At 43.4% G+C, this 22532-nt stretch overlaps 1 protein-coding gene across 1 annotated transcript in view; it reads left to right on the forward strand.

Moving 5' to 3' along the window:
* The window catches only part of LOC126191231 (sorting nexin-2), a 54084-nt gene that overhangs the window by 25193 nt on the left and 6359 nt on the right, over positions 1 to 22532 (forward strand). The window contains exons 8-10 of the mRNA XM_049932036.1: positions 6120 to 6212; positions 8328 to 8471; positions 20519 to 20671. Coding sequence (XP_049787993.1) covers positions 6120 to 6212; positions 8328 to 8471; positions 20519 to 20671 — 390 coding nt within the window. The remainder of the gene's footprint in view (positions 1 to 6119; positions 6213 to 8327; positions 8472 to 20518; positions 20672 to 22532) is intronic.

Raw genomic sequence — 22532 nt, forward strand, 5'->3', positions numbered from 1 at the left:
TTTTGTTAACTGGAGAAATCAATGCCCACCATCCCCTTTGGGGCTCTCCAGCATCCTGCCCGAGGGACTCCTTGTTAGCAGACCTTTTCAACCAGCTCAATCTTGTCTGCCTCAATACTGGCGCCCCTACTTTTCTTTCGGACACAACTCACACCTATTCCCATTTAGACCTCTCTATATGTACTCCCCAACTTGCACGCCGGTTTGAGTGGTATGCACTTTCTGATACATATTCGAGCGACCACTTCCCGTGTGTTATCCATCTCCTGCAGCATACCCCCTCTCCGTGCTCCTCTAGTTGGACCATCTCCAAGGCAGACTGGGGGCCCTTCTCTTCCAGGGTGGCCTTTCAGGATCAAACCTTCACAAGCTGCGATCGTCAGGTCGCACACCTCACGGAAGTCATTCTCGCTGCTGCTGAATATTCCATCCCTCACCCTACTTCTTCTCCACGTCGCGTACTGGTCCCCTGGTGGACCGCAGCATGTAGAGACGCTTTACGTGCTCGTCGACGTGCTTTACGCACATTTAAACGCCACCCTACAGTGGCGAATTGTATCAATTATAAACGATTACGTGCTCAGTGTCGTCGTATTATTAAAGAAAGCAAGAAAGCCAGCTGGGCTGCTTTCACAAGCACCTTCAACAGTTTTACTCCTTCTGTTGTCTGGGGTAGCCTGTGCCGGCTATCTGGCACTAAGGTCCACTCACCAGTTTCTGGCTTGAAGGTCGCGAATGACGTCCTTGTGGCCCCTGAGGCTGTCTCCAATGCCTTCGGCCGCTTTTTCGCAGAGGTTTCGAGCTCCGCTCATTACCACCCTGCCTTCCTCCCCCGCAAACAGGCAGAGGAGGCTAGGCCACCTAACTTCCGCTCCTCGAATTGTGAAAGTTATAATGCCCCATTCACCATGCGGGAACTCGAAAACGCACTTGGCCGATCACGGTCCTCCGCTCCAGGGCCTGATTCTATTCATATTCATATGCTGAAGAACCTTTCTCCTGCGGGTAAAGGTTTTCTTCTTCGTACATACAATCGCATCTGGATTGAGGGACATGTTCCCGCATGCTGGCGCGAGTCTATTGTTGTCCCGATTCCTAAGCCGGGGAAGAACAAGCACTTGCCTTCCAGTTATCGACCTATCTAGCTTACCAGCTGTGCCTGTAAAGTGATGGAGCGAATGGTTAACTCTCGATTGGTTTGGCTGCTCGAGTCTCGACGGCTACTTACCAATGTACAATGTGGATTTCGTAGGCGCCGCTCTGCTGTTGACGATCTGGTTACCTTGTCGACCTTCATTATGAATAACTTCTTGCGGAAGCGCCCGACCGCGGCTGTGTTCTTTGATTTGGAGAAGGCTTAAGACACCTGTTGGAGGGCGGGCATTCTCCGCACCATGCATACATGGGGCCTTCGCGGTCGCCTCCCTCTTTTTATTCGTTCCTTTTTAATGGATCGACAGTTCAGGGTACGTGTGGGTTCTGTCCTGTCCGACACCTTTCGCCAGGAGAATGGGGTGCCACAGGGCTCAGTTTTGAGCGTCGCTCTCTTCGCCATCGCGATCAATCCAATAATGGATTGCCTCCCAGCTGATGTATCAGGCTCCCTTTTCGTGGACGATTTTACCATCTATTGCAGCGCGCAGTGTACACGTGTCCTGGAGCGCTGTCTTCAGCGTTCTCTTGACCGTCTTTACTCCTGGAGTGTCGCCAATGGCTTCCGTTTTTCTGCCGAGAAGACGGTCTGTATTAACTTCTGGCGCTACAAAGAGTTTCTCCCACCGTCCTTACGACTCGGTCCCGTTGCTCTCCCAATCGTGGAGACAACCAAATTTTTAGGCCTTACATTTGACAGGAACCTTAGCTGGTCTCCACATGTGTCATATTTGGCCACCCGTTGTACCCGTTCTTTAAATGTCCTCCGTGTTCTCAGTGGTATGTCGTGGGGAGCGGATCGAACCGTCCTACTTCGACTATATCGGTCGATCGTCCGCTCCAAGCTGGATTATGGGAGCTTCGTATACTCCTCTGCACGGCCATCCATCTTACGCCGCCTCAACTCCATACAACATCGGGGTTTACGACTTGCGATCGGAGCATTTTATACTAGTCCCGTAGAGAGTCTTCATGCTGACGCTGGCGAATTGCCACTCACCTACCGGCGCGATATACTGCTTTGTCGGTATGCCTGTCGGCTACTGTCAATGCCCGACCATCCGTCTTATCGTTCCTTTTTTGACGACTCTCTCGACCGTCAATATGGGTTGTATGTCTCTGCCCTGCTACCCCCTGGAGTTCGCTTTCGTCGCCTCCTTCAACACCTTAATTTTTCACTCCCTGCAACCTTTCGAGTGGGCGAGAGCCACACGCCACCTTGGCTCCAGGCTCAGGTCTGCGTTCACCTTGACCTCAGCTCGCTCCCAAAAGAGGTTACCCCCGGTTCGGTCTACCACTCCCGTTTTTTGGAACTTCGTTCGAAGTTCATCAACATGACTTTCATTTATACAGATGGCTCTAAGACCAATGACGGGGTCGGGTGTTCCTTTATTGTCGGGGCACAAAGTTTCAAATACCGGCTCCATGGCCATTGTTCGGTCTTCACAGCTGAGCTCTTTGCCCTCTACCAGGCTGTTCTTTACATCTGCCGCCACCGACATTCTGCTTATGTCATCTGCTCCGACTCCCTGAGCGCCATCCGGAGCCTCAGTGATCCGTACCCGGTTCACCCTTTCGTACACCGGATCCAACGCTCTCTTCAGAAGCTGGTGGACGTCGGTTCTCCGGTTAGCTTTATGTGGGTTCCTAGCCATGTCGGTATCCCTGGGAACGAAGCTGCAGATGCCGCGGCCAAGGCTGCGGTCCTCCAGCCTCGGACAGCTTCTTGTTGTGTCCCTTCGTCCGATTTTAGCAGGGTCATTTGTCAGCGCATTCTATCGCTGTGGCATGCCGATTGGGCTGCACTTACAGACAACAAGCTTCGGGCCTTAAAACCTCTTCCCGTGGCTTGGACGTCCTCCTCACGCCCTTCTCGGCGGGAGGAGGTAGTTTTGGCCCGGTTAAGAATTGGACACTGCTGGTTCAGCCATCGCCATCTGCTGACGGCTGCGCCGGCGCCGTTCTGCCCATGTGGGCACTTGCTGATGGTTCGACACATTTTAATGTCCTGTCCCGATTTTAACACACTGCATCTAGATCTTAACCTGCCAAGTACTTTCGATGCCATTTTAGCAGATGACCCACGAGCAGCTGCTCGTGTTCTTCGTTTTATCAATTTGACAAACCTCTCTAAGGACATTTGATGATGCTGTTTTTTAATCCTATGCCTGTCAGTCTGTCTTTTATCGTGTTTTCCCTTTTAGTTGTTGTTGTCAACTTGTGCCTCGCGGTGCATTCTTAGAGTAGTCAGGGCGCTAATGACCTTTGAAGTTGTGCGCCCTAAAACCACAAAAAAAAAAAAATCTACTCAGGGTCTTCAACCACATTTGGTTCACAAGTGCATTCCCCTCGCAGTGGTGAGACAGCATAGTTATCCCCGTCCTTAAGCCTGGAAAGAACCAAACAGAGGAGGAGGAGGAGATTAGTGTTTAACGTCCCGTCGACAACGAGGTCATTAGAGACGGAGCGCAAGCTCGGGTGAGGGCAGGATGGGGAAGGAAATCGGCCGTGCTATTTCAAAGAAACCATCCCAGCATTTTCCTGAAGCGATTTAGGGAAATCATGGAAAACCTGAATCAGGATGGCCGGAGGGGATTGAACCGTCGTCCTCCCGAATGAGAGTCCAGTGTGCTAACCACTGCGCCCCCTTGCTCGGTTAGAACTTCTTATTCTGGCAGCTCTAGCCAGCTATCGCCCAATTAGCCTGAACAACATACTTTGTAAATTGCTCAAGGGGATGGTTAACTTCAGATTATAGTGGGGGTACTCGAATCTCGGGGCATTTTGTCACCGTATCGTGGATTCCGGTAAGTACGATCTCCAACTGACCATTGACTCCGGTTGGAAACAGCAATCCTTTCACTAACTGCTGGTGCCATTATGTGTTCTTCTTTGACCTACATAAGGCATTTAACTCGGGTTAGTGCTGTCACATTTAGCTTTCACAGCCCCCTTCAGGTTTTTATCCCACTGGTTCTTCCGGGTTTGAGCTGTTACTTCTCACCACTCCTCAGATTCAAAAGAACGGTATCCCACAGGGTTCTGTGTTAAGTGTCCCCCTCTTGTCCATTGCCGTCAGTGGGGTTGTAACCTCTGTTGGGCCTCCGGTTACCCCAGCATTGCATGTTCACAATTTTTTTATCTGGTGCAGCTCCCACTCAGTAGCACCTGCTTTAAAGCAGCTCAGACACCATCTGACGAGCCTCTTCATGTGCTGTCTCCCAATGCTTCCAGTTTTCTCCCTCCAAAACACAGGTTATGCATTTTTGTCATCAACCCACAATACACCCTAATCCAGAACTTCATTTAGGTGACTGATGCCTAGATGTTGTAGCACAGTCCCATTTCTTGAGCCTTATTTTTTAATAAAAAGCTGACATCGCTGCCCCATATTCGCCACCTGAAGACTACCTGTATGCGGAAGCTTAATGCTTTGTGCCTCCTGCCCCACATAGTCTTGGGGGTGCTGCTCTTCATCTTCACCTCACTCTGTTTTTGTCCAGACTAGATAATGGTTGTCAGATTTATGGCTCGGTAGCTCCTTCCACATCTTTGCTCAATATGTTTTGTGTGTTCGATATTTACCCTGGTATTATTGATTTTGATTTGCCCTTTCCACATTAAATTTACATATTATGGGGTGTGACTAAAATCACTGCCTTTCACACTAGCTGTGTTGGCAGTCTCTTCACAGACGTGGAGATTACCATGCTTTCTTACCCAATTGCTGTTTGACGATTCCCTGACCATCCCATGCAGCCTGTCCTCTTTGCGAAAGAGGAATGTCTCTCCTCTGATATCTGCCATTGGGTGGGATTGCCAGTTGGAATGTATCTGTTTTCCTTTTACACTAATGGTTCTAAAATAGTAGGTATATATCGACTCAATGAGCAGCTTGGAGGCTATTGACTCATGCTACTCCAATCACCATTTGGTCACTGCTGTCCATGACCTTCTCTGTACCCTTGACTGTTCCACCTGCTCTGTTGACTTTCAGTGGGCCCCAAGCCATTTAGGCCTCACAGGGAATGAACTGGCTGTCTGTCTGGCTAGAGGAGCAGATACATACCCCCCATTCTCTTTCATGATTCCAGGTGGAGATATGCGGATCCGCATCAAATCTCTTTGGCCCAAACTGGCTATAAGGACCAGAAAAATAGGCCCCCAGAAGCAACTTTCAATGCTTGTGCAGGCCACCTCACACCTCACCTTACTATATACAGGACAATTTGTCAGTGCAGTGTCTTAATTAGGTTTTATTACAAAATGTTGTTAGTGAGGTTAAGACTGTAATAACATTTCTGCCTGTCATAAAGATAGTGGTACTAATTTTAATGAATCTGTTGTATGGAATCCTACTCCAGTTGGTGTAAACTGGTTGTAGTGCTTGTTTCAAATAATTTCTGTATTCGGTGTTTTTAATTGATTATATTTTACACCGTAATGGGACAGAAAAAATTTATTGTCTGCCCTCATTTTATCTTATGTTGTTATGGTGACTGTTATGCTTAATTTTATGTAATTGATGCTTTGTTAGGGTGGCTAAATCATGAGTTGTCAGTAATTGGCTGTCCAGAGTGTACTGAAGTGTTGTTTTAACAGTTGTTTTCTGTAAAATACTGAGATTATTTTGTGTTAAGAATAGTTTTCTAGTTACTTGATTACATAATTTTGAATTCCTCAATCTTTCCGATTAATATCTCGGTCTTTAGTTTAGCCTATTTTCATGGTATCTTTGCTCAATATGTTTTGTGTGTTCGATATTTACCCTGGTATTATTGATTTCCACATTGAATTTACACATTATACTCAAACAAGATTTGTTTCTTCAAATTTTTTCCTATTGCTATTCCTCCCAGAAAGTTCTATTTCATTTCAATTCTTGCTGGGTAATACTGTGTTTCTGAATTTCATTTGTTATCGGTCATATATCTTAGAACTACATAGACTGTCACTCTGTGTTGCAGGTGGAAGCCCTCTACAACGAACAAGCTAATTCTGACTTCTCTATATTTTGTGAGCTTTTGAAGGACTATGTCGCATTGTTTGGCGCAATAAAGGTAAATTGCTCAGTCTCATGTTTGTTGGCACTTACCTAATGGAAGAAAAATATGCTGTAGTCTGACAAGTGGTAAAGGTAATGAGTGGCTAACTTGTGTATGCATGCTCTTAACACTCGAAATAAATCTCCTATAATTGTCACTGCATTACCAAAAAGATCTCGCTTTTTAAATATATGGTTTTGTGTAGTGTTATTAATGAAATGGGTGTTCCATGGTAAGATTTTTCAAGCTGTTATGCACAGTACCCCGTAAAATAGTGCTCCACAGCTGAAATAGATTTCTTGAAAGACCTGTTCATATAGTTACACCAACAGCTGCTGTCAAAATCTTAAGTGTATATTATGAATTGTTTGGCCAGTGTCAGAAAATATAGACTGAAACTGGTAGGCACTTAATAAAGTTTTTGACAGCAGCTGATGGTATATGTGTATAAGAATGTCTTTCATGAAATATAAAGTCTTTGTTAGGGGGGCAGACATTTTCACTTAAATGTTTAATGTTTTAATTGCCAGTTTCAGAAGAGTTCTTGAAAAGTCAGTGTCTCCTTACTTGGTCCTTAATAAAGAATTAGCTGAAGTAAAGTATAGGTACTACATGAAAGTTTATAAATACTTCAGGAAATGGGACAAACAGTAATTTTAATTCTTCATATTTCTGGAGACTAAATACTATTGAATGTGTAGATTTGAGTGAAATATTGATTTAACCATAGCTTTTAAAATACAATATACAATACAATAAGTATTGTTCACTCTGTGGAAATGGTTGCACCATACACTCCCAGTTCAGGAGATTTGGTGATTCAGATTATTCACTTTTAATTTTCATTATTTTATTAGCTGCTTTTCAGAATTACATTTAACACTTTTACTTATACTGGTTATCACTGTACCTGAAAATTTCTAGAATCTCTTTCTTTGGTAACTTACCTATATCTAACTTCCTAGTGTGTTTATTTTCCTTCTTTCTCTCTGTTATTAAATACCTGAGTTCAAAACAGGATCGAAGGACATGTCAGTCAATTGATTCCTGAATCTTCTGTAACCATGTTTGTGGCTGCTTTTGTTTAGTGTGTCTTGTGCTTCCCCAATTACTTACTTGTTTTGGAAGAGGGTGTGGACTAAACCCTGTTTAAATCCATCTCAGAACTCTCTTCAATGATATAATATTAAAAATTCTGTTTCCATGCATTTTAAGAATTTTGAAACTTCTGTGTTCTGTTATCTCATTACCTGGTGACATGATCATACCAATACTGTAGATTGTAAATGGATAAATAAGAAATCTCCTCACGAAGTGGCAGCAGTGGGAAAACCAACCCCACACACACACACACACACACACACACACACACACACACACACACACACACACTAGATTCCTTGCCTTTAATGTTAGATGATTCACAGGTGATTAAACTGGTTCTTAGTTTCCTACGTAAAAGTGGTTTTTATTTTCAGACATAAGGTTTTGCTTTACTCCTGGGGCAACCTTTCGGTGACAGCGGCCCCTTTTTCTGGAGGGGAAGGAAGAGGGGTGAAGGAAAAGGACTGGAAAGGTTTAGGGAAAGGGATACAGTTCAGAAAAGTCACAAAGAATGCTGGGTCAGGGGGAGAATTGCCAGATGGGATGAGAACTTAACCTCTCCAGTCCTTTTCGTACAGCCCTCTTTCTTCCCCTTCAACTTTTCTGCCAGAAGAAGGAACCACCGGCTCCAAAAGCACATACAGCATGTTCTTATTTTTCCCTGTTTAATATTTTTTCCAATGCTGTTGGCAACATAGAGGCTCCTCACCCTGTAAACCTTCAGTGAGCATTTTAATCTAATGCTAGCTTTTAGGCTTTGATACACAATTAATGGATATTTATTTGATCTAGTGAAGCAATGTTTTATGGCAGGAGTTGGTTTGCATAAAAACAAAAATTACCGTGTATTACAAGGTGCTGTGTTCATCATGCACTGATTGGTTCAAAGACAGATTTCCCATTGTAAATGTCAGTTTTTTGCAGATTTTTCTGTTAATGTGCATGTAATTAATCAGCATCATTACAGAAACTTATTACATTAACATTATACCAAAATATGTGCATGACAGTTATATAATTTTTCAGGAAGTGTTCCATGAGAGGGTCAAGGTGTATCAAAATTGGCAGCACTCGCAGCAGATGTTAAATAAAAAGAGAGAACAGAAAGCAAAATTGGAGCTGTCAGGGAAGTCAGATAAAGGAGTGCAAGCTGGGATGGAAGTTGTGGAAGTAAGGAGTAGTATTTTCTATATCTAATAGTGTCTTGTTTCTGTTCACACTTTTTGCAGTATCCAACAAAATTTTATTTAAATTCAGTAGCTTTTGCTGTACAAGGAAACGTAAATTTTGAACTTTTAAAGAAAATTCTGCAAATAGGTAAGCTGTGACTGTTGCAGGATAGTTGTTGTTCCAAATCCTTAAAATATTTAATGTGAATGTGCTAATGGTAATGCAAGACAGTGTTGAACTGCTCTCCACCAGTATTTCGAACACCAGTGGCACATAAAGTACAGAAATCTAGAAACCTTAGTGTGGTAGACACAATGTTGAGAATAAGCATACATGTACTCCAGCCTGTGTTTCAAATTACTTGGTTAGTTGTTACAGACTTCATGGAAATAAAAATGCATGTTTGTAACGGGCTCCAAACACAGCAGTGCAGAGAAGTGAGCACTGAATACTGAGAGAGTATAGAGCAGTATGTTCTGTATTACATTTTATGGGAAAATGATGCTCAGGGTAATGGAGCATTGATAAAGTTGATAAGCACTTCCCTCATTAGTGCATTATTGTATTGGAAGGAAAAGCCATTGCCAAAATGTATTGTGTAGGGCTGGACAATAGGTTGGTGGAGCTTATCCTGATGGCTTTGATACTAGTGAGAGGTGTCAGACATTGGTACATGGTGTTGTTCCAAACTGTCGAATCTGCTTCCATGATAAACCCATGGAATTGCATTGAATTGTCAAACAGCTGCATACAGTCTTGGTCAACACTGTTCTCCTGGTTGCCTCCAAAAGGGCAGTGCACATTTGCATTGCCTCCTCCTCGGGATACTTACGGACAATAATTTGTAGTCACCAGCTGGCATTGGCAGTGAGCAGCAATCTGGAAGGGAAGGGAAGGGAAAGGGGAAAGGGAAGGGATAATAGTGTACAGACAGAGATGAATGCAGTCTGGTGGAGAGTGCAGGGATTAGACTGCGAACAAGTGCAGCGTCATGAGGTTGTGGAGCAGGGAGGTGCAGAAAAAGGAGAAAAAGTGGAGAGAAGTGGGGAAGGTGAGTGGATGTGTTGGCAGAGGGCTGCAAAGAAACAGGGTGGGAGATGAGAATGGGGAGCAGATGGTAGGACAGAGGGGGTGAAACTGTTGGATGGAAGTTGTGGGAACAGTATGTTATCATAGATTCTGGCTGGGATAATTAAGAGTGGAGAATGTGTTATAAGGATAACTCTTATCTCCACAGTTCAGGAAAGCTGATTGCGGAGGAAAGGAGCCAGGTGGTGCAGGTAGTGAAATAGCCTTTGAAATAAAATGTTGTTGTGTTTAGGTGTATAGTGTGCCACAGGATAGCCTATTTTACCCTTGGCCACATTTTGGTGGTGGCCGTTCATCCTGGTGGACAGCTGGTCGGTAGTTATACCAGTGTAAAAGGCTGTGCAATGATTGCAACAGAGCTGGTAAATTACATGGCTGCTTTCAGAGGTGGCCTGGCCCAAGATGGGGTAGGATAAACCTGTGACAGGACTGAAATAGGAAGTGTGGGTTGGTTTGGTGGGCAACAGATCACCACTTCAGGAGGGGTGGGAAGTACGTCGGGTAGGATGTCCCTTATTTCAGGGCACTATGACACGTAATGAAAGCCCTGGCGAAGAATGTGGTTAATTTGTTCCAGTCTGGGGAGGAACTAGACAGTGAGAAAGACTCTTTGTGGCTGCTTCTTAGCAGTAGTGGGAGGATTGGGGGTGTGAGGGGGAAATGGCACAGATCTGTTTGTGGACTAGATCTGGGGTATAGTGCCTGTCTGTGAAGGCCTAGGTGAGGTCCTCAGAATACCTAGCAAGGGAGTTTTTGTCACTGCAGATGGACTATCCCCAGGTAGCCAGGTGTTATGGGAGAAATGTTTTTGGTTTGAAAGGGATGACAGCTGTCTAAAAGCAGGTACTGTTGATTGATTTAATGTGACAGAGGTGCAGACGGAGCTACCAGAGAGGTGGTGATGAACATCTAGGCACTCTGGGTTGAGGAGGATAATGTGAAGTGGATGGGAGAGTGTGCTGAGGTTGTCAAGGAACAAAGATAGGATGTTTTGGCCCCGAGTCCAAATCGTGGAGATATCTTCAGTGAACATGAACCAGATTAGGGGTTTGGTGTTTTGGGAGGCTATGAGGGTCTCTTCCAGATGGCTCAACAAAAAAAAGGTTGGTGTAAGAGGTTGCCATGCAGGGGCCCATAGCTGTGCCACAGATTTTTTATGTACCTTCTCTTCAAATGAGAGTTCTGGGTTAGGATAAAGTTAGTAATGTGTGTGAGGTAGTGGTTTTGGAGTCTGAGAGATGTCAGTAAAGCTAGTTTTCAAAAGCAGTAAGACCATGGGTTTTAGGGATGTTTGTGTGTAGGGAAGTGATGTCAACAGTGATGAGTAGAGGTCCAGGAGGTAAAAAGGGTGGGTATGGTAGAGTGTGAGTGAGGGAAGTGGTTAGTATCTTTGACATGGGACGCTAGATTATGGGCAATTGGTTGGAGGGGTTGGTCAATGAGGGCTGAAGAGGGCTGAAATTCTTCCAGTGGGGGCTCAATAACCAACCACAATGGGGCATCCAGTATTGTTGGGTTTGTGGATTTCGGGAAAATGTGGAAGAGGTGTGTGTGTGTGTGTGTGTGTGTGTGTGTGTGTGTGTGTGTGTGAGAGAGAGAGAGAGAGAGAGAGAGAGAGAGAGAGAGAGAGAGAGAGAGAGATGTAGTAGGGGTGACGAGGGAAATGGATTCAGATGAGATGTTCTGGGAAGGGCCTAGGGCTTTAAGCGAGGGAAATGGATTCAGATGAGATGTTCTGGGAAGGGCCTAGGGCTTTAAGCAGGGATTAAAGTTTGTGTGGAACTTGTGGGATGGGATCAGTCTGGAAGAGTCTCCAGGCGGAGTAGTCAGATAATCAGCAGAGGCCTCCTGCCAGTAGCCACTGCTATTCATAACACTGGTGGAACCTGTATCTGCAAGTAGTGTGATTAGATCAGGATTTGTTTTGAGGTTGTGTATGGCTGTTCTTTCTTCTATTGAAGGGTTGGTGTTCTGAGGGAGGGACCTGGGGAAGGATGGTGAGGCTAAGTTGAAGGTAAGGAATTCCTGGAAGGTGACCAGTGGGTGGTTTGGTGAGAGGGAGGGATGGCCACAGTTGGATGGTGGTATAAACTGGAAGAGGCAGGGTTCAATGTTGGAATTAGGGTAGTTTTGGTTTGAGCGATTGGCGCAAAGAAGTGCCTCTATTGCAGAGATCAGGCAAAAGAGAGTTGACAAGTCAAAGACCTATTTTTCTTCTCGCGGTCCCTGCAATGGAAGCACGAGTTTGCCACCAATCCCTCCAACCAAAACCACACTAATTCCAACATTGAACCCTGCCTCTTCCAGTTTATACCACCATCCAACTGTGCCGCCCCCCCCCCCCCCCCCCCGTCACCTGACCACCTTCTGGTCACCTTCCAGCAATCTTTTACCATCAACTTAGCCCTCGCCATCCTTCCCCAGGTCCTTTCCTCAGAACACCAATCTTTCAGCAGAAGAAAGAACAGCTATACACAACCTCAGAACAAATCCTAACCTAATTGTCCTAGTTGCAGGCAAAGGCTCCACCAATGTTGTTACGAATCACATTGACTACCTGGCAGAAGGCCTCAGTCAAATATCTGACTCCTCCACCTATAAACTCTGCCAGACTGATCCCATCCCACAAGTCCAACACAAACTCCAATCCCTGCTTAAACTCTTAGGCCCTTCCCAGGACATCTTCCCTGAATCTTTCTCTGGACTACGGCACCCTGCACACTCATCTCCTACGTGCTCTCCAAAGTCCACAAGCCCAACAGTCCTGGATTCGCCATTGTGGCTGGTTATCGTGGCCCCACTGGAAGAATTTCGGCTCTCATTGACCAACACCTCCAACCAATTTTTCATAACCTAGCCTCCCACATCAAAGGCACCAACCACGCCCTTCAGACTCTCCACCATCCCCCACCCCCCTTTGCCTCCTGGATCCCCACCTGTCTCTGTTGACGCCACCTCCCTATATGCACAAATCCCTCATGTCCCTGGTCTTACTGCTATTGACCACCACCTTTCCCAACATCCTTCAGTCTCCAAACCCACTACCACATTCCTCATACACCTTACTAACTTTATCTTAACCCATAACTACTTCTCATTTGAAGGGAAGGTATACAAACAAATCTGTGGCACAGCTATGGGCACCTGCAAGGTACCCTCCTAAGTCAACCTTTCAATAGGCCATCTAGAGGAGAACTTCCTAGTTTCCAAGAACATCAAACCCCTAGTCAGGTTCATTTACGATACCTTCCTGATCTGGACTTAGGGCCAAGACACCTTATCTTTGTTCCTTCACAACCTCAACACCTCTCCCATCCACTTCACATGGTCCTCCTCAACCCAGTGTGCCATCCTCCTAGATGTTGACCAATTTCTCTCTCATGGCTCCACCTGCACTTCTGTCCACAGTAAACCAACCAACCACTAACAGTGCCTGCATTTAGACAGCTGTCATCACTTTCATACCAAAAACCCTTTCCCAAATATCCTGGCTACCCGGGGATGGCGTATCTGTAGTGACAAAAACTCCCTCGATCACTATGCTGAGATCCTCACCATGGTCTTTACAGACTGGCACTATGCCCCAGATCTATCCTGCAAACAGATCTCGTGCCATTTCCCCTCACACTCCCAATCCTCCCACCACCCTTGAGAACCAGCCACAAAGGAGTGTCTTTCTCATTATCTAGTGCCACCTCAGACTGGAACAAGTGAACCACATTCAATGCCAGGACTTTCATTACGTGTCATCGTGCCTTGAAATAAGGAACATCATACCTGATATACTTCCCACCCCTCCTAAAGTGGTGATACATCGTGCACGCAACCTCCAGACCATCCCAGTCCATCCCTACACCACTCCCAATCTCAAGCTCATGCCACAAGGATCATATCCCTGTGGAACATCGAGGTGCAAAACCTGCCCAAACCACCCACGCGGTGCTTTCTATTCCAGTCCTGTCACTGGTTTATCCTACCCCGTCAGGGGCCAGGTCGCTTGTGAAAACAGCCGTGTTGTTTACCAGCTCTGCTGCAATCTTTGTGTTTTACATTGGTATGACTACCAACCGGCTGTCGACATGCAGCTGAATGTAACACACTTGATTCCAATGGCTGCTTCACTACCTGAGCCATCTGGATCCTTTACTTCACCATCAGCTTTTCTAAATGGCCCATTCTCTGCTCCTGTAATTATCCCGGCCACAACCTATGGTAACGTACTGTGCCCACACTCTCCACCTGACAATTTCACCCCCTGTCCTATCGTCTGCTCCCCATTCTCTTCTTCCACCCTGTTTTTTTGCAATCCTCTGCCAATGCATCCACACACCTTCCCCACTCTTCTCTATTTCTGCTCCTTTTTTCTGAACCTCCCTGCTCCACAACCTCATGATGCTGCACGTCTTGGCAATCTAGTCCTTGCACTCTTCACCAGACAGCATTCATCTCTCCCCATCTGTACACTACCATCCCTTACCCAACCCCTCCAGATAGCTGCTTGCGTCCCACATGTTAGATTCTGGCCAGAGATGCGGAAGTTGGCAGTCGTGTGTGTATAAGGTAGAGGTGTGTGTGTGTGTGTGTGTGTGTGTGTGTGTGTGTGTGTGTGTGTGTGTGTGTGTGTGTTTTACTGACAAAGGCTGTTGCCAAAAGCTATATGTGAGTGTCTTTTTTACTGTGCTTGTCTGTGAGTTGACATTTCTTCTTTATGGTAAGTAGCAATCTCTTCCTACATTGTTGATTTTCCTACCTGGGTTTTCCATTGCTTGAAATGATTTCTTGAGGCATGTTGACTGACTGAACAGTGTGCACAGGTCACATTGTCCTGTTCACAATTGGAAACTTGGCTCTTCACTGAATTGCACACATTATGGAAATTACAGTTAGCTTCATTACACTGGGGCATGTACGTAGATTGCTTGTGGTTAGTGGTATTGAAAAAACAGGACTTCTGATTTAGAAAAGTAAAATTACAAAAAGTACTCGGTAGAATCTTATCACATCATAAAAGTTGTACAAAACTTTTTGGACATTTTAATTTTGCTATTTTGTTTCTTAATGAGTAAAACTGGGATTATTCACTTGTATTCGTTAGGTGGTTTCTTCATAATTTTGGGTGCCTTGAAAAGCAAAGAAATTTTTCCTCTTTTGTTTTTCTTGCTTCTTCTTATAGGGTAAAATGCCTTCTGGAACTAAAGTGATTGTCTTTGTTTAGAAACTTCGCATTATTTTAGTGTATTTGTTTGATTGTATTTTGACCCTGTATGGTTCACCCTTCCTCAACATTTTGAAGGGCTTGAGATTTTTTATTTTTAGCAAATCCTGACTAACAAAAGTTGCAGTTTTACTGAACAAACTGCCAAGAAAGTTAACACAATGCATTGTGAACATACACTTTTTGACTAATTGTACATATTTTAATAGAAGAAAAACAAGGAACAGAAAGAAATGGTTTACATGCAGTTTTTGCTCACATCTGTTTTGCCAATTAAGGCAGTTCTTAATTATCAGCTCTTTTAGTGTAGTGAAGTGTCTTGTGAAAGAATTCAGCACATTTCCTCCTCCTCCCCCCCCCCCCCCCCCCCCCAAGAAAATAGCTGAGCATTATGTTCCAAATGCTTTTCAACCAACAAGCCTGCTCTTTTCTTGACATGGTAAGTCCTACAATCACACTCTTTTGGTGAAGTTTTGCTGTGCAGCTTATGGGGGCACCTTCCTGCTGTGAGCTAGGACACTCAGCAGAACTGTTAGTTTGGCCTTTCCATTGTAAGGACTTCTTCTAATATTACTTCTAATGCCCTGGAGTCTTAACATTTGACAACATATCAAAATAAATGGGATTAGCAAGTAGCCATGCTTCCTTAGAATGATTGTTCTGCTGTGATAAGCAGTGTTTCTCATAATGACAATCTTGCTATCAGGTAAGTAAGGAAATTTCTTGCACTTGACATGTCTGCAAATGGATGGACATTATGACCACATATTTGGAGTGCATTTACTCACTTATGAAGCTTCTTCCAGCAGGCAAAATTTGAAAACAGTAATCCCCATAAATATAAGGAGGAAAAAAAAACCTTACAAAAATCATTGGCCACCCATTGATGTGAATATTCTGATGGACAATATAATTAACTTCAAATGCAACCTGACACAATGCCTGATTTAGCACTCCTACTGTGTTGAAAGATTCACTGGACCGTAAATTCAAAGATTCGTTTGATGCCACTCTTATGTACTATAGTATAGTCGGTGACAGATGATCCCTGCAAAGCACAAAGGCTGCAGATGGAAAAATTAGTCATCTATAAAGCTGTGATAACAGTGAGGAGGTGTTCCCATAGAAACTTTGATTGTTGAGCTTGACAGGTGAAGCAGCTGCACCAAGCCCACTGTAACTGTCATGTATCATAACTCACAGACTGCTAGGGGCTGTCATTTGCAAGCCTTCTCATCTGTATGTATCTTCTGAAACCTGCTTACTGTAACTAAGCTGTGATCACAATCTAAAATTTTTCCCCCTTCAATTATCCCAGTTACCAAACTGGTAATCCTCGATGCATCAGGATGCTGATTCTGCCAACCTAATCTAACCACAACAGAGGGGTATCTGTTGAGAGACCAGACATGTTGTTGCTGAAGAGGGCAGCAGCCTTTTCAGTAGTTGCAGGGGCATCAGTCTGGATGATTGACTGATCTGGCCTTGTAACACTAACCAAAACAGCCTTGCCATGCTGGTACTGTGAACAGCTGAAAGCAAGGGGAAACCACAGCTGTAATTTTTCCCGAGGGCATGCACCTTTACTGTACGGTTAAATGATAATGGTGTCCTCGTGGGTAAAATATTCCGGAGGTAAGGTAGTCCCCCATACGGATCTCCAGGCGGGGACTACTCAGGACGACATCGTTACCAGGCGAAAGAAAACTGGCATTCTAAGGATCAGAGTGTGGAATGTCGGAACTCTTAATCGAGCAGATAGGTTAGAAAACTTAAAAATGTAAATGGATAGGTTTAAGTTGGAGATAGTGGGAATTAGTGAAGTTCGGTGGCAGGAGGAACAAGACTTCTGGTCAGGTGAATACAAGATTATAAATACAAAATCAAATAGGGCTAATGCAGGAGGTGGTTTACTAATGAATAAAATAAAAGGAGCTATTACGAATAGCATAGTGAATGCATAATAAAAGTTTATATGCCAAATAGCTCCGCAGATGAAGAGATTGAATAAATGTATGATGAGGTAAATAAAATTATTCAGATAGTGAAGGGATATGAAAATTTAATAGGTATGGGGGACTTGAATTTGATAGTAGGAAAAGGAAGAGGAGGAAAAGTAAGTGAACATGGAATGGGGGTAAGGAGTGAAAGAGAAAGCCGCATGGTAGAATTTTGCACAGAACATAACTTAATCATAGCTAACACTTGGTTTAAGAATCGTGAAAGAAGGTTGTATACGTGGAAGAGGCCTGGAGGTACTGGAAGGTTGCAGATAGATTGTATAATGGTAAGACAGAGATTCAGCAACTAGGTTTTATATTGTAAGACGTTTCCAGGGGCAGATGTGGACTCTGACCACAATCTCTTGATTATGAACTGTAGATTAAAACTGAAGAAACTGCAAAAAGGTAGGAATTTAAGGAGATGGGACCTGGATAAACTGACAGAACCAGAGCTTGTAGAGTGTTCCAGAGAGAGCATTAGGGAACGATTGACAGGTATGGGGGAAAGAAATACAGTAGAAGATAAATGGGTAGTTTTGAGGGATGAAATGGTGAAGGCAGCAGAGGATCAAGTAGGTAAAAAGATGAGGGCTGGTAGAAATCCTTGGGTAACAGAAGAGATATTGAATTTACTTGATGAAAGGAGAAAATATAAAAATGCAGTAAATGAAGCAGGCAAAAAGGAATAAAAATGTCTCAAAAATGAGATCAACAGGAAGTGCAAAATGGTGAAGCAGGGATGGCTAGAGAACAAATGTAAGGATGTAGAGCCATATATCACTAGGGGTAAGATAGATAGTGCCTACAGGAAAATTAGAGAGATCTTTGGAGAAAAGAGAACCACTTGTATGAATATCAAGAGCTCAGATGGAAAACCAGCTCAAAGCAAAGAAGGGAAAACAGGAAGGCAGGAGTATATAGAGGGTCTATACTATGACGATGTACTTGAGGGCAATAGCAAGGAAATGGAAGAGGATGTAGATGAAGATGAAATGGTAGATAAGATATTGTGTGAAGGGTTTGACACAGCACTGAAAGACCTAAGCCGAAACAAGGCACCGGGAGTAGACAACATTCCATTACAACTACTAATAGCCTAAAACTCTACCATCTGGTGAACAAGATGTACGAGACAGACAAAATACCCTCAGACTTAAAGAAGAATATAATAATTCCAATCCCAGAGAAAGCAGGTGTTGACAGATATCAAAATTGCCGAACTATCAGTTTAGTAAGCCACGGCTGCAAAATACTAACGCGAATTCTTTACAGATGAATGGAAAAACTGGTAGAAGCCGACCTTGAAGATCAGTTCGGATTCCGTAGAATAGTTGGAACACGTGAGACAATACTGACCCTAAGACTTAAAAGAAAATAGATTAAGGAAAGGCAAAACTACATTTCTGGCATTTGTAGACTTATAAAAGTCTGACAACGTTGCCTGGAATATCTCTTTAAAATTCTGAAGGTGGCAGGGGTCAAATACGGGGAGCGAAAGGCTATTTTCAATTTGTACAGAAACCAGATGGCAGTTATTGGAGTCAAGGGGCATGAAAGGGAAGCAGTGGTTGGGAAGGGAGTGAGACAGGGTTTTAGCCTATCCCTGATGTTATTCAATCTGTATATTGAGCAAGCAGTAAAGGAAACAAGAGAAATTCGGAGTAGGACTTAACATCCATGGAGAAGAAATGAAAACTTTGTGGTTTGCCGATGACATCGTAATTCTGTCAGAAACAGCAGAGGACCTGGTAGAGCAGTTGAATGGAATGGACAGTGTCTCGAAAGGAGGATATAAGATGAACATCAACAAAAACAAAACGAGGATAATGGAATGTCGTGTAATTAAATCGGATGAAGCGGAGGGAATTAGATTAGGAAATGAGACACTGAAAGTAGAAGCGTTTTACTATTTGGGGAGCAAAATAACTGAAGATATAAAATGTAGACTGGCAGTGGCAAGAAAATCATATCTAAAGAAGAGAAACTTGTTAACATTGATTATAGATTTCAGTATCAGGAAGTCTTTTGTAAAAGTATTTGTATGGAATGTAGCCATGTATGGATGTGGAACATGGATGATTAATAGTTTAGACAAGAGGAGAATAGAACTTTTGAAATATGGTGCTACAGAAGAATGCTGAAGATAAGATGGGTAGATCACTTAACTAATGAGGAGGTACTGAATAGAATTGGTGAGAAGAGGAATTTGTAGCACAACTTGACCACAAGAAGGGATCGGTTGCTAGGACATCTTCTGAGGTGTCAAGGGATCACCAATTTAGTATTGGAGGGTAGTGTGAAGAGTAAAAATCGTAGAGGGAGACCGAGATGAATACACTAAGCTGATTCAGGAGGATATAGATTGCAGTTTGTACTGGAAGATGAAGTTTGCACAGGATAGAGTAGCATGGAGAGCTGCATCAAGCCACTCGCTGGACTGAAGACCACAACAACAACCAGTCAAGTTTTGCGACAAATTTCATTTTTTATGCAATTGTATTTAGTGCTTCCTCATTCGTTAGCTAATCTGCACATCCATCTTCTGCAGTATATTGCAGCACCACTTTTCAAAATCTTCTATTCTCTTCTTGTTTGAACTATTTATATTCATTTTTCGATTCTGCACAGGGCTACACTCCAAATACCTTTGGAAAAGACTTTTATTCTATGTTAGGAAATTGCTCTTCCATTGGCTTGTATATGCAAGAACTATTTGGCCAGTAGTATAAGTATGTAATATATTTCCCTGTGTATGAAAGCAACTGTTACTAATATGGATGAATAGCAATCTCATTTCAATGTGATGCCTGATTTCCAGTGTACAATTAGCCAACTCTACTCATCTAGACAGTCAACATGAACTTGATGGTCCCCCCCCCCCCCTCCCCCTGCTGTACTTTGACTTGGTAGTTTCCTAATAAGTAATAGGCAATGATAGTAAGAGTTTACAGGATACTTCTTGGAGATTCTACCTTATCTGTGACAGATTAAAGGCAAATATGGTACAGAAAGACATTAGTCTTAATTTCACTGTAAAACAGTACATATAGTGACTTACTACTCAGACCTGACCATTTTCTGTGTGGTGCAAACTTCTAGTTTTTATGGTGCAAACTTCTAGTTTTTATGGTGCAAACTTCTAGTTTTTATGGTGCAAACTTCTAGTTTTTATGGTGCAAACTTCTAGTTTTTATGGTGCAAACTTCTAGTTTTTATGGTGCAAACTTCTAGTTTTTATGGTGCAAACTTCTAGTTTTTATGGTGCAAACTTCTAGTTTTTATGGTGCAAACTTCTAGTTTTTATGGTGCAAACTTCTAGTTTTTATGGTGCAAACTTCTAGTTTTTATGGTGCAAACTTCTAGTTTTTATGGTGCAAACTTCTAGTTTTTATGGTGCAAACTTCTAGTTTTTATGGTGCAAACTTCTAGTTTTTATGGTGCAAACTTCTAGTTTTTATGGTGCAAACTTCTAGTTTTTATGGTGCAAACTTCTAGTTTTTATGGTGCAAACTTCTAGTTTTTATGGTGCAAACTTCTAGTTTTTATGGTGCAAACTTCTAGTTTTTATGGTGCAAACTTCTAGTTTTTATGGTGCAAACTTCTAGTTTTTATGGTGCAAACTTCTAGTTTTTATGGTGCAAACTTCTAGTTTTTATGGTGCAAACTTCTAGTTTTTATGGTGCAAACTTCTAGTTTTTACTAGTTCCTGAATCATAATTTGAACTCCTGTTTACTTTCAGTGGGAGTCCAAAGTTGAACGTGGTCAAGAAGAATTTGATAATATTTCAAAGATGATTAAAAAAGAATTGGAAAGATTTGAGATCAATCGTGTAAAAGATTTCAAGGCAATCATCATTCAGTATCTGGAAAACCTGATGAACAATCAACTACAGGTATCTAATTAGTGCTAATCATTAAAAATTTTGCCATTAAGCTTTACAGTGTGCTTGAATGATGGACCTGCTAAACTTAATAATCAGTCTAGATATTTGAATATTATGATCTTGGCAGAGATCAGAATGAAAGTCTTCGGTCGAATGTAAATAATAGAACAAGAAAAAGTGACATCGTGCTGTAGAGTTCAGATGTTGAGTGCTTAATAGGCACCTAAGTTTCCTATACCTACCTCTGAAGAAGATTGTAAGAAAGCTGAACAATGTTTCCAGTCCTACTCGTGTGCCTCTTTCTTACTCGTGTGCCTTCTTAACACCTCAGCTGAGAAAAGCCTTCCCTCCTTCGTTTATTTTTAGTCCATGTAAGTAACAGATATCTGCTACTGCCACCAGTATTGTATTTCCATGTCTACCATAGCCATTTTAGGCCAATTAATACCAACCTTCATACACTATTAATTGACCAAAAACATGCCTTAATGAAGCATTTTAGATGAGTATCATAAATGTAACTGATTTCTTGTTTGATTCTTGATAGGACCAAGGAAAAGGCAGTGCAAGCGCACAATCATTGTTTAATGAAGATTATAGTAGTGATAATGTGCAAATGTGCTATACTGAATTTGAAATTACAAAATCAGTGACAATACCTAGGACTTCATTTAATATTTGGTCATAGATTATAGACACAACCACTCCCCCCTCCCTCCCAGTGGGCTCGCCCCTCTTTGGTGGGTTGATGCTTGGCTACCATGGGGCCTCAGCCTTCGCAGCACCTTTTCCCTTCCATGTTGCATGTCTATCCTCCCACTATTCTTTTTACCCTCCCTTGGGGAACATGTCGGGATGTTCGTGGGAATGTGTTCTGCATTTTCAGTAGCCTGACATCAGAACAGTCTCTCCACTGCTTTTTGCTCATCTTTTCTTTCTTTGTTCCCCTTCTGTCCTTCCTCCGCTTCGGTGTTCGATGTTCTTCTTCTTCTTCTTCTTCTTCCTCCTCCTCCTCCTGGTGCACTCCTGAATGTCAGGCCACACATCTGATAAGTAACAGATGGCTGGGTAAGGCGTAATTCCCAGCCATGGCTTGATAGGTAGGGTTTGCACGTACCCTCTGGTGCAGGTCAGACCCAGGGAAGGGTGATCGCCTGATCTGTTACAGTCTCAAATTGCCAATTGGTCCCTCTGTTAGGTGTTGGGATGTAACCTCAGGTGTGAACTACCATCTAAGGCGGGTGGAACCCCCATGAGGGTCAGTGGCAAGGGGTGGGGGAGGGGGGGCGGCTGGGCGGAGCACACCATTGGACACGCTGGCAGTTGTGGGGATTTTCTCGCAGTGAGTCACTCATCTCCTTCAGTCTACATCTACTAAACAGAAACAAAATGAAGCTAACGATTCAAAGACCCTCCCAGCAGCACTAGGGTTTCTCGTGGTTTCACGTACTGAAGACGGTCAGTACTTTGCAACGGTAAATCCGTTCATTATCCAGAAATGTGTTGGAGTTGCCAGCCCTGTGAAATCCTGCTCTCATGTAAGCAATGGCACTTTGCTTTTGGAGACTAGTGCTGATTCTCAAGTCCAGCAACTACTTGCAGCTTTGCTCCTCCATGGCTATCCTGTTAGTGTCAAGGCGCATCACACGCTGAATTCTTTGTGTGGTGTTATTTACACTAGGCTGCTCAATGGTCTGATTATGGCAGAAATCCAAACATACCTCTGTGATCAGGGCATCATTGCAGGCCATTGGGTGATAAAAAAGGTAGATGCATCCTCGGTGCTCACACGCATTCTTTTTCTGATGTAGATATAGTAGTGCTTCCCTCAGACATCAAAGCAGACTGAGTTATCACAGTCTGACCGTAT

The sequence above is a fragment of the Schistocerca cancellata genome, chromosome 6 (assembly GCF_023864275.1).
Source record: "Schistocerca cancellata isolate TAMUIC-IGC-003103 chromosome 6, iqSchCanc2.1, whole genome shotgun sequence".
Taxonomy (NCBI): domain Eukaryota; kingdom Metazoa; phylum Arthropoda; class Insecta; order Orthoptera; family Acrididae; genus Schistocerca; species Schistocerca cancellata.